General features: G+C 38.2%; 1 protein-coding gene across 1 annotated transcript in view; it reads left to right on the top strand.

Moving 5' to 3' along the window:
* The window catches only part of ak5 (adenylate kinase 5), a gene marked incomplete at its 5' end in the record, with an annotated part of 80360 nt that overhangs the window by 21880 nt on the left and 46599 nt on the right, over positions 1-11881 (top strand). The window contains 1 exon segment of the mRNA XM_014013014.1: positions 4651-4842. Within this exon segment, the coding sequence (XP_013868468.1) occupies positions 4651-4842 (192 nt within the window).

Below are 11881 nucleotides of genomic sequence, written 5' to 3'. Positions count from 1 at the left end.
GTGGAGAGAAAAAGTAGAAGAAAGATAAAAAAGAAAAAGGAAACAACTGTAGGGAATAAAGTTAAAGAAGCCAGACAGAAAAAGGAGGTACCGGTAGCTTAGTTGGATAGTCTGGAAACTTTATGTTAAAGCACAAGAAATCATTCMGACTTGAATATTTAATCTATTTGGAACATATAGTTGTGAAGGTTTTACCTAGTTTTTCAAAGTTGCTGGAGAGAACTCTGAGGGACAGCATTTTGTTTCTGTTCCTGCAGATATGGGGTTCCCCTTAGGCTTGTCCTCATTAAATATAGCTTTGATTTCTTTAATTTTTATTTCTAGACTGCCCACATGGAAAGTAAGTGAATGTACGGTAAGAGAAGAGTTGGGCAAAATTGTTCTGTTTGCAATTAATTGTTAGAAAAACTGCCACAGGTTAGTTTTTAGCACTTTGCAATTGCCACGATTAGTGACATATTGACACTGCAGTGCAGAGCTAATGTTGATGCTAATGTGGTGCTAACACAAATGTGCGGAGCCAATGCTAATGTGGAGCTAACACCAATGCTAATGTGGAGCTAACACCAATGTTAACATGGAGTCAACACAAAAAAACCTAACTAATAATTCTTTAGATTTATTGTTTTTTTTGTGTGCAGTGCCCTGAGACAACAATTGTGATTTGGTACAAATAAACTGAATTGAATCAAACTGAATTAATGTGGAGCTTATGCTAATGCAATAAACTTGTTTAATTATCTGAAACACAGCTTTAAACCAGAGTACGGGGAAATTAATGACTTCTAACTGCTCAACACTGCTTTATTTATTTTGTTAAAGAAAGATTGTCTAAACAGTAAGAAACGCCACGTTTTTGAGGAAAAAGAAAACTAAAGGTACCCAGAATTCCTCCCTGTGGGACTCCATTAAGCATTGCAGTTTTTTTAGACACATGATCACTAATAATTATTTATTTACCTTTTTAAATTTAGTAAATTTGCCCCATATACTGGCACGTAGAGACCCCCCACAGCCTGTATGCAGTTTTATCGTCAGTCTGGTAGTCTACTCTAACCCTACAATAATCGTCAGGAGGAAAAAAAATCCATGGCAGAGTGGAAACTGGTCTGGATGCTGTGAAGTTATAAAGAAATTAAAGAAAAAACTTTCTAGCTGCACTCGCAACTTAGGAAAACAAAAGCTATCATGTCCTACAAAGGGTTAAAGATGATACACAGACTTTCAAACAATTTAGGTGCTGCTTTATGCATCAAATGCTTTTCATCCTGAAAGGTTCAGGACTTTTATTTATTTATTTTTTCTATCCTGTATTCCCCAGCGTTGGGATGACGGTGCGGTCTTCCATGGACCTGCACCATCTATTTTCATTACTCACCCCATGCTGACGCTTTGCCCTTTACAGCATCACAGCAGCCATTTATGAGCTTCTGCTGCTCCCTTTATAGCCGTCCAGAGAGACCTTCTACCCCCTTCATCCTCTTTTCAAACCTTTTCAGAAAAGCAGTCCAGAGTTTATCTGTTCTTCGCTGTCAGTCGGCCTTCAGGGAAGTCTGAACCCACWGCATGAAATCACACAACCTCAGCAATCAGTAATTTGTTAAAGGGGCAATATTATGTGTTTCTCAGGCATMCATTTAAATACTATACCATAATAAAGTATCTATGTCACCTTTAGTTGATATTAAAATGCTGTTTTATGTTTAAATAGAAAATAAACTTATCTACTCATCACGTTCTCTTCTAAACGCCTTGAGTAAGAAAATTTTACTTGGTAAGACTTATTGAAATACTTGATTTGACTCAATTTTTTTCTTTTTTCAAGAATCTTACCAAGTCAAATTTTCTTGCTCAGCTGGCAGATATTTTGACTTAATTTGAGTCAAATTTTCAGACTTAAGACAAATAATCTCACACATTCTGAAAACAAGATGATTATTCTTACACAATCAGTTCTTGTTTAGTAAATCAGTCTCAAAACAAGATCAAAAAGACTTTTTGGCTGGATGTAAGATTTTAAAACTTGGTAAGATGGACAGTTTTTGCAGTGCAATGAGGTCAGACAGAGGTTTACTTGAATATCAGCAGCTACAAACTCACAGAGAAGCAGAAAAGAATTAATAAAATTACGAAAAACGTCTCTGGATTTATGTCTTTATTCATGTTTTAATGCYACATCCATGATGAGCTAATTAAAGGACGTTCTAAGTTCTTATTTTGCGTGAGCATAAAGGCTAAGTCCGTCGCTCCTTTCAGAAAAAAAMCTAATAATAATATTGTTTCATAAAAGACCAACTGTCCACTGCAGCCTCACAGGAAGCTGCTTCTATTGCTGCCACCAATTWATTTTGTTCTGCATTTATTAAGTTACTTTACTGAGATCTGGTGCATTCAGAAGAACATCTCTAAATGGATGTTAGCTGCAGAGATCGGGTCAACATCTGCTCTCTTGTGCACATTATGTAATTATATTGTTTTCCAGCTTTTTAACAACAGACCAAACAGCTGGCTCAAAACAAACAGAGTTAATCTTCATCTTTCCCATGTGATGCGAGCTAAATGTTAAAACTCCTCAAAACAAATGACCGCAGCGTCCTATACTCGCCACGATCTTAGAGAAATTATGTGTGTGTGGTCACCATGGAAACTGAAACTTTGACTCAAAACAGTGGCACACATCTCTGTCGACGCCATTCAAGCTATTTTTGTCCCTGGCAGTGAGCCAGATCAGACTCAGACTCTGATTTTTATGTGAATGAAGAAAAGGAAGAAGAAATGAAGTGAATGAATTCTTATTTTACAGGTCATACAGCAAATATTTGGCATCTAAATCCCAAATTACTGCTGAGCTTTAAAGTTGTATGTATGTATGTATGTATGTATGTATGTATGTATGTATGTACAGTTAGGTCCATATATATTTGGACAGAGACAACATTTTTCTAATTTTGGTTCTAGACATTACCACAATTAATTTTAAACAAAACAATTCAGATGCAGTTGAAGTTCAGACCTTTCAGCTTTAATTCAGTGGGTTGAACAAAATGATTGCATAAAAATGKGAGGAACTAAAGCATCTTTTAAACACAATCCCTTCATTTCAGAGGCTCAAAAGTAATTGGACAGATTAAATAATTGTAGATAAAATGTTCATTTCCACTACTTGGTTGAAAACCCTTTGTTGGCAATGACTGCCTGAAGTCTTGAACTCATCACCTGCATGGAGAGCTCCTTTGACCGCATGTTTACTTCACAGCAAAACCTTCCAAATGCAAGCACCACACCTCAAATCAACTCCAGGCCTTTTACCTGCTTCATTGAGAACGACATAATGAAAGGATTGCCCAAACCTGTCCATGAAATATCCTTGGAGTCAATTGTCCAATTACTTTTGGTCCCTTCAAAAACAGGGTGGCACATGTTAAGGAGCTGAAACTCCTAAACCCTTCATCCAGTTTTAACGTGGATACCCTCAAATGAAAGCTGAATGTCTGGACTTTATGTCCATGTACATTATATAAATATAACCTGAATATGTTTCAGTAAACAGGTAAAAAGACAAAATTTGTGTCAGTGTCCAAATATATAAGGACACATAACTGTATGTATGTAGGTAGACGTATATATCAATGGATGAATAGATGGATCGGACCAGTTGATGGAGAGAATTAGAAGGCTGATTGGATGGATGGATGGATGGATGGATGGATGGATGGATGGATGGATAACAGAAGCTTCACTTGCTTCTTCAGAAATGTTCGTTTTTTATTCTTTGTCTTTAAGCACCCATACTTTCTGATCCAACCTCTTCTTCTTCATAATTCATGTTGTCACGTCTCCTGACTTAGATCGCTGTTGTCAATAATTTACCTGCAGACGGTTTCAGACCATGAGGATGCTGAGTGGCTCAAAGAAGAGCTGGCTCGTCCTCTCAGGCTCTTGTCTCTCAGAATTGGTTTCCTGTTTAATTTAAATTTAATTTTAAACCTTCCTGATTAATTTCAGGGCTGTCAGGCGRCAGACTCTCCCTCTCAGACTTTCTTCACTCAGTCTCAGGTCTCTTGGATGAAGCTGCATGAATCTGTCCCGTAGTCGTGGTTAAATCTAAACTGTGACACAGCTTTAGAGTCGCTGCTCTGAGCAGCTGCTGTTAAATATAACTTCATCTGCACGATCTTCTTCTGCTTTTAAAGAGATTTCTGGAGCTATTCTGCTCCAGAATAAACCTTCAGTTTGCAGATATTTGTAATTTTACTTGTTTAAAAATAAAACTGTTTAATTTTTCTTATTTAATGATTGTTGATTCAAGAAAACAGAATTATTTGCCTATAAATCAGCTAAAGATTATTCGTGATGCTGATATTCACATGTAGGGACGATGTGAAACATTGTGATCACAGTTAGTCAGGAGGCACCAACCGCCTCGTCACGAAGCAGAAACCTTTAAATACTTCCTATGAGCATGTCCAGTCTCATTCTTTAATATTTTATTATGAAAGACAAATGAAAATAACTACATTTGACAGGTTATTTCCCCATTTTTTTCKTCTTCTACAGGATGTTTTTTATTGAGGTGTTTGAACAACTTCCTGTCTGAATCACAGTTTATCCCAGCGTTGGACTGACTCTAATGGCTCCTGTGTTTTACAGATCTGCACTCCGGACCTGGTGGTTTTCCTGGCCTGCACCAACCACCGTTTGAAGGAGAGGCTGCAGAAACGAGCCGAGCAGCAGGGACGACCCGACGACAATCCAAAGGCCATCGACCGCCGCCTGACCAACTTCAAACAAAACACCATTCCTCTGGTCAAGTACTTCCAGGAGAGGGGTCTTATCGTCACGGTGAGCCTGGCAGAAAACATCGTTTTGGTTTTCTGTTTTTGTTCTGTAACTGAACTTCTCATCCCATTTCTAAGGGAGAGTCCAGCTACCATGTGGAGAAAACTCATTTTGACCACTTGTATCTGTAATCTCTTGCCTACCCAGAGTTCAGTCAGTCAGTCCTCCCGTTTTGGACTAAAGACCATGACCTCAGATCAGACGCCCACAGGACCACATCATCTGCAAATAGCTGATGAGGTCAACAAACCTATCATCAAATCCGACCACTTCCTCCTCCTGACTGAACAAATACAACTGTTTTTACCAAAATAAAAGCCTGAACACAGGACCCCTGATTGCATTCAAATGTTGGCAACAATGTAGGAATGTAATGTGAGGAGGCACTGCTTCACTTTGGCAACAAGTCTGACGCAGAAGACTCTAACAACTGTGCTTTTCTGAGTGTTTTTGAGCATAAACATCTRCCTCAGATTTCACTGCAAATTCATTCAACATTTACTGTATTTATTCATGTATAATACTAGAAATTTAACCCTAAAAATCATCCATAAAGTGGGGGAGTAGTATTATACACGGGTTATTGATAATTCGATTTTTAATCCTTTTTAGCTCAAAAAATGATGATCGTATTTTACATGAATAAATACGGTAAATCACTTTACGTTGACTTATCTGATGGTATGGAGCACTAACGCACCGAGGGACACCTGAGCATTATGATTGTAATAAACTTTTGCTGTGTTTGCGTTGCTCTGAGTTGAAAACGTTCCAGTTTCCAGCTCATCAACGTTGGAAAAAAGGKTTTATATTTCTTCCTCAGACGGAAGAAAACAACATTTTCAACAGTAGCGCTCTAAGCTGCATTTTGAGTGTTCAAACAGCATTTAAACATATCACCATAAAGTACTACAAGTACCACTGACTTGATGTAAAGTAAACAACACAGTGTTTTAACACGTCCTCTTATAAAACCTAAAAAGTACTACATGTACGACTGACTAGATGTGAAATAAATACAGAAATACTGTTAAAAGTAAAAGTAAGAGAGCTTTACTCACTGTTGAGTTGTGGTGAGTAGCTGCCATCTTGAATTCTGAGCTCTCCCAGTTTCCAACAGGGAATTCCCAATGGAGTGGCATTCCAGTTTAAATTTACCACTTGTAAGTGGGAAATTCCCACTCCCCAGTACAACTGGGCTGCAGGAAAAGAAGTTGGTGAAAATGGAGTGAAATGTAGTTTTTATTCTGTGAATTTTACCGTGTTGGCTAATTTTGAACCCTTTGCACCTCCACCTAGWGGTGGGAGGCCATCATTTTGCAGGTAAATAATCAACATGCATTATGGGAGATGTAGTTTATGGTCCAAACGGGCTTTAAAGCAGCTTATTTTAAGACTATTACATATTTGAAGCTCTTGCGGGCCACATAAAACACCATGGTGGGCACATTTGGCCTGCGGGCCTTGAGTTTGACAAATGTTGTATAGAGAAAAAGTCAGAACATAAACTTCAACTCAAAACAAGAAATCCCCCTTGATCAGATTAGTGATTGTTTTGCAGCATGTGTTATTGTTGTTCAGCCTGATCGATGTCTTAAATGCACACTTGGATAAATTTGTAGAGACGATAAAGAGAAGCTGGGTCCTTTCGTTGTAAAGAAGCAGACTCATTGTTTACCTCTGAACTTCAGGGATCCCTGTCAGATTAGCACAGAGGAGCATCGACTTAACGTGTGCGAGTCGAGTGTTAATAGGAGCTGTTGTCTGCTGCAGCTGAAAGCCCACTGTTGCGGTGGGAGTCTCATCGATCCGGCTGAGTCTTCGCTCAGCAGCAGCAGCAGCAGCAGAGGGAACAGAGCGACCGTGGAGAGACAAACTTTGTTTGTGTGGCCACACAGATTGTTGTTTCAAGGGTTCTTCTGATCTTGAATCTTCAGCTCCTCCATCCTGTGGTTTTTCTGAACTCTCTCTCTGTGTTTTCATCCCTGCAGAGGAACAACAGAGAGGTGTGTTATGACTCCTTTTTTTTGTTTCACATTCTTCAAATCTGTATTTCTCTGGACTGTGCAGGAAGCTGAGTGGGTTTTTATGAAAGCTCAAATTGCTTCGTGTTGTTTTCTGCAGCGGGGAGAGAAATCCATGTGTGACAGATCATAAATTCCATACAAAACCATGCAGACTGTGTGTTCTTTGGAGTTTGTCGAATGTGGGAGGACCACCACAGCTTGTGGACACAAAAATCACCATAACTCAGTCAGTTTTGCAGATATTGAGCTAAGATTTGGCGTAGTATTAGCCCATAATCTGAGCACTAACAGATTCTGCAAGATGTTTGTTTAAAACTTTGAGACAGACGGCTTGCGTTCCTTCAGAGAATCAGTCCTCGTCTATGTGGTTTTCGAAACACCTGGACTGTAAACAGGTTCTGCAGCCCTGGTCTGATGAACTTATCGGCGCTACGCTCCTCCTGTAAATTACTGTTGCCGCTTTCCTTTCAGCCTCAGTGGGTGTCGGACAGAAAACGCCGTCACTCTTCTTCACCCCGAGTGAAACCTTCCCCGCAATCACAAAAAACGTTTGACACCTTGGAAATCAAAAGTCTGGCAGAATCAGAAAAAAAAAAGAAACATTTGAAGGCGCTTCTTTAGAATCAGAAGTTCTGAGTCATAAAATATATTATTCTATCTTTCATATGTTGCTTTCTTTTCTTTCCACTATAATGTTTGATGGGATAAAAAGCCTTTATTTTACGTTAACAGAAACTAAATGTTAATATAGAAGAAAACCTTCTGTCTGCTGACAATAAACCATCCTCCACCTCCTGAAACGGCTCAGATTTGTCCGACGAACTCCTCAGACGACCAGCAGCCGGCTCTCGATGTGATTCACAGACGACAGATTAGTTCTGAAGACACCATGATGTCATGTGAGCTGGTTTAAGTCTCCTGTCTTTATCTGGGATCGGCTAAAACCCGCAGCTTTATATTGAATTTCAGCTCCCTGTTCAGTTTTTTTCTCCTCTCGGTCGTGTTTTTCACCACAGCAGGCAGTTGTTTTGTGAAGGAGAGGCAGATGGAGCCGATAGATGCAGTTAGAGACGGAGTAATGAACAAGTGAAGCTCTCAACATGACAATCAGAAAACTGAGTTCAGGGAGAGTTTCCAAAGCTACTTCAGTAYATTTGCTTCATTTTAGCCTTTAGCTACTGTTTTTCTGGTTTAACTTTTTRGTTTCTGTATAGCTGCTTTTCACTTTTAGCTACTGTTTTTCTCATTTTAGCYTKYAGCTACTGATGTGCTAGTTTTACTTTTTTAGTTACTGGTCTGATCACTCGAGCTTCTAGCTACTGTTTTGTTCATTATAAAACAAAGCTGTAACTGTTAGCTTAGTGTTTTAGCTTCCTGCTGATTTGACCTTTTAGCATAGGTTTTACTAATTTTCACTTTTAGTTACTAGTTTGCTAAAGTTAGCTTGTAGCTATTGTGCTAGTTTTAGTTTGTAGCTTCTGGGTTGTACATTTGAGCTTATGGCTCCTTCTTTAGTATTAGCTTTTAGCTACAGATTTGTTCATCATAAAACCTAAAATAAGCACAATAGCTTAAAGCTATTTTAGTGTTTTGGTTATTGTTCTGCTAATTTTACCTTTTAGCATAGGTTTTACAAATGTTCACTTTTAGCTGCTGGTTTGCTAATTATGCTGGTTTTAGCTACTGGCTGTATTGTTTGAGCTTTTGGCTCCTTTAGTAGTATTAGTTTGTAGCTAAAGTTTTGTTCGTTGACTTTTTTTTATCTATTTTTGTGTTAATTTCAGACTTTAGCTCTTGTTTGGATTATTTTAGCTATCAAGTACAATTTTATTGTTATGCTAATTACATTTCAGCTTCTGTTTGGATAATTGTAGTTTTTACCTACTGGTTTTCTAATTTTAGCATTCAGCTACTGTTCTGCAAAATTTACTAAATAGCAAATGATTTTGCTACTTTTAACTTTTAGCTACTGGTTTGCTAAATTTAGCTTACAGCTACTGTTGACAAAGACAAAGTGTCTTCAGTCGGAGGCTTCTTCAACTTCGCTGTAATACAGACGCTACAGAAGATCTTTCCTGCCCACAGCCATCAGCAGCTACAATAAGTTTTTAGTTAAATGAGTTACAACAACCCCTAATTTCTCTCTGGRATCAATAAAGTATTTTTGAATTGAATTGAATTGTTATGCTATTTTAGTTTTTAGCCACTGGTCTGATCATTTGAGCGTTTGGCTTATTCCTTAATAGTATTAGCTTTCAGCTGCTGTTTTGTTATTTTAGTTTTTATTTACCATTTTGCAGCTTAGCTATTATTTAACAATAATTTGACATTTAGCTATTGTTTGATTCATTGTAGTTTAAGTTTTAGCTACAGTTTTGGTTGTCTTTAGCCTTTAGCTTCAGATTTACTAATGATAGCTTTTTTTTTGCTAGAATTTAGATTCTGTTTTGTTTGTTTCAACTCTGTTTCAGCTTCTTTTTTGTCAGATTTCAATTAAGTTTTCAGACTTTATGCCTTTTTTTTGTCAGAAAGTTCTATTTTTTCTAGCAGGATTTATTTCTGCTCCTCAGGATTTATCTCAGGTGAACGTCTCGTTTTGACTTTTTACTTTACCCCAGGAGAAACCTTCAGTGTTGAAGTCATTTCATTTTAGAAGTCAGTTTTAAATTGTAACTTACCCCAAAATTAACTTTTTTAGCTGATAAACTGTCTAGAATGTGTCTAAAATGTTATATAGTACWGTTTCTGTGCTAATTTTGATGTTTTTGTGCGTATTCAAATCTGTAATATTTGGTCTAAAAACGTCTTTTTGCTGCTCATATGGGTAGAGCAGTGGTACTGCAGGCTAATTTACATATTGGTTAACGGCTCTCCACGGTGACGTGTCTTCTCCACGGTTTCGTCACAGCGGCTGTGTTCTGGTATAAAAGCCTCTCTCTAAGACACGCCCCTTCAGCAGTCAGAGGGTGGAACAGTTAGCAAGCTTAGCATGATCGTCTGTTGACCTTCAGCCTCGGGTGGGGAGAGCTGACTGCTGCGCTCCTCCTCCTCTGTCCGAGGCTGGTGTGATGTGAAAATCCTCCACCTCAGACCGTTCAGAGTTGTAACTATCTGTGATACTGTGGTCACTCTCCATATAGCATCAATTATGCTAATGCTAGCTGCCTGTTGCATTCTCTCGTCCTGGCCACACCTCCGCTCTCTAACACCACCCCCCCTACCCACACCCCCTCCCCTACCCACTTTGATGCATTTTTCAAATTTCACCTTGGGGCGGAGTTATCTTTTCACAGGGGGGTAAGATACACTTTAATCAAAACAGACCTAATTCCACTAATAAACCACATTAACCGTCAAAACAACATTAGTCCATTAAATCCACATTGATTTTTATGACCATTTTTGTACTTTTAGCACATTTTAAGTCTTAAATATTATCGGTCTTCAGGGGATGATTTTTATCATTTAATTCTTTTTTCTTTTCGGTGAAGAAAAAATTTTTTCTCTGTAAAATAAGATGAGTCACCTCGTCCCAGCAGGCTCACACAAGCATGTCCTCCACAAAGCCAGAAGAGGAAATTGCAGCGAGGAGAGATAATTGTTTGTTGAGGCCACAGTCGACGCCGTCCTGCCGTTCAAGGAAAACGGGCTGAGCTAATTAATTATCCCCTGAGTGAGTTCTGCTTCTCCCTGACCGTACGACGCTAGATGCCTCACAGATAGAAACAAACATGAAGCGAGTCTCTCCTGCGACGTTAATAAAGAATTATTTCATTATGAGCTCCAGGAGGAGGAAAACAACTAAAGATAATCAACCTGAAAACAATATTAAACACTCAGTTCTATTTATAACTTCTTTAAAAGTTTTTTTTTTGTAAGAACTATTTTTGCCTCGTGTGTATTTTGAAGTGAAATGTTTTATGAACTTCACTTGTTCAGATTTCCACAAAAGCACAAAAATAGCAGCCGGGTCCAGAAGAACCTGCTGCTTAAAGCTGCTATTTAAAGATTTAAGGCTCTGATTCATCCGTTTTTCCTTTTATCCTCTGGAATCTTCGAGAAACTGTTCTTCTTTTTAATAGGACAGGATGTCTYATTACAGAGCTGAACACCGTAAAAGATGATTTCCAGGATGAGGCTGAAAATATTTTCTAAACGCAGATGTTTTACTGTTTATGCTGAGAGGATGAAAGGTTAGTGSATGTGCTGTAATTTGTGTTTCCTAATGCAGGAAATATTCTCAGCAGATGCAGCGCAGGGAGGTCAGTGCAGCTTTTAGATGCTCATTTTGAAGCCATGTTGGAAAAACTAAAATATTTTGATATTATTGAAACCATGTACAAAGTTAGACTCTTACCCCATAAAGTAGCTCTTGCCTTAAATGGAGTACTTTATAAAAAAAATGTATTTTATTGTTCCGATCACAACCTGGAGGCTCCTTTAACCAGCAACAAATGTGTCGGCTGCAACCCCTGAAATGACAGTCAATATCTAACCTGTTAAAAACTGACATGTTCTGCTTCAACATGCAGGAGACTTTCATTTTTGTTAGTTCTTATTAAACGACAGGCGTCCAAAAATTAAGTCAAAATGACATCACTCAACAAAAAATGACAAAAATAGACAAAACCATACGGAAGCGTGTTGCTATCAGGCAGGGAAAAAAAAATCCGAGCGCTATCACGTTATAACGTGATACGTATCACGTTTTAACGTGATAGTATCTCGTTAAAACGTGATACGTATCACGTTTTAACGTGATAGTATCTCGTTAAAACGTGATACTTATCTTGTTAAAACGTGATAATTATCTTGTTAAAACGTGATAATTATCACGTTATAACGTGATACGTATCACGTTTTAACGTGATACGTATCTCGTTAAAACGTGATAATTATCTTGTTAAAACGTGATACGTATCTTGTTAAAACGTAATACGTATCTTGTTAAAACGTGATACGTATCTTGTTAAAACGTGATACGTATCACGTTAAAACGTGATACGTATCACGTT

Source organism: Austrofundulus limnaeus, unplaced genomic scaffold (genome assembly GCF_001266775.1).
Source record: "Austrofundulus limnaeus strain Quisiro unplaced genomic scaffold, Austrofundulus_limnaeus-1.0 Scaffold97, whole genome shotgun sequence".
Taxonomy (NCBI): domain Eukaryota; kingdom Metazoa; phylum Chordata; class Actinopteri; order Cyprinodontiformes; family Rivulidae; genus Austrofundulus; species Austrofundulus limnaeus.
This window is presented reverse-complemented; position numbering and strand designations above follow the sequence as displayed.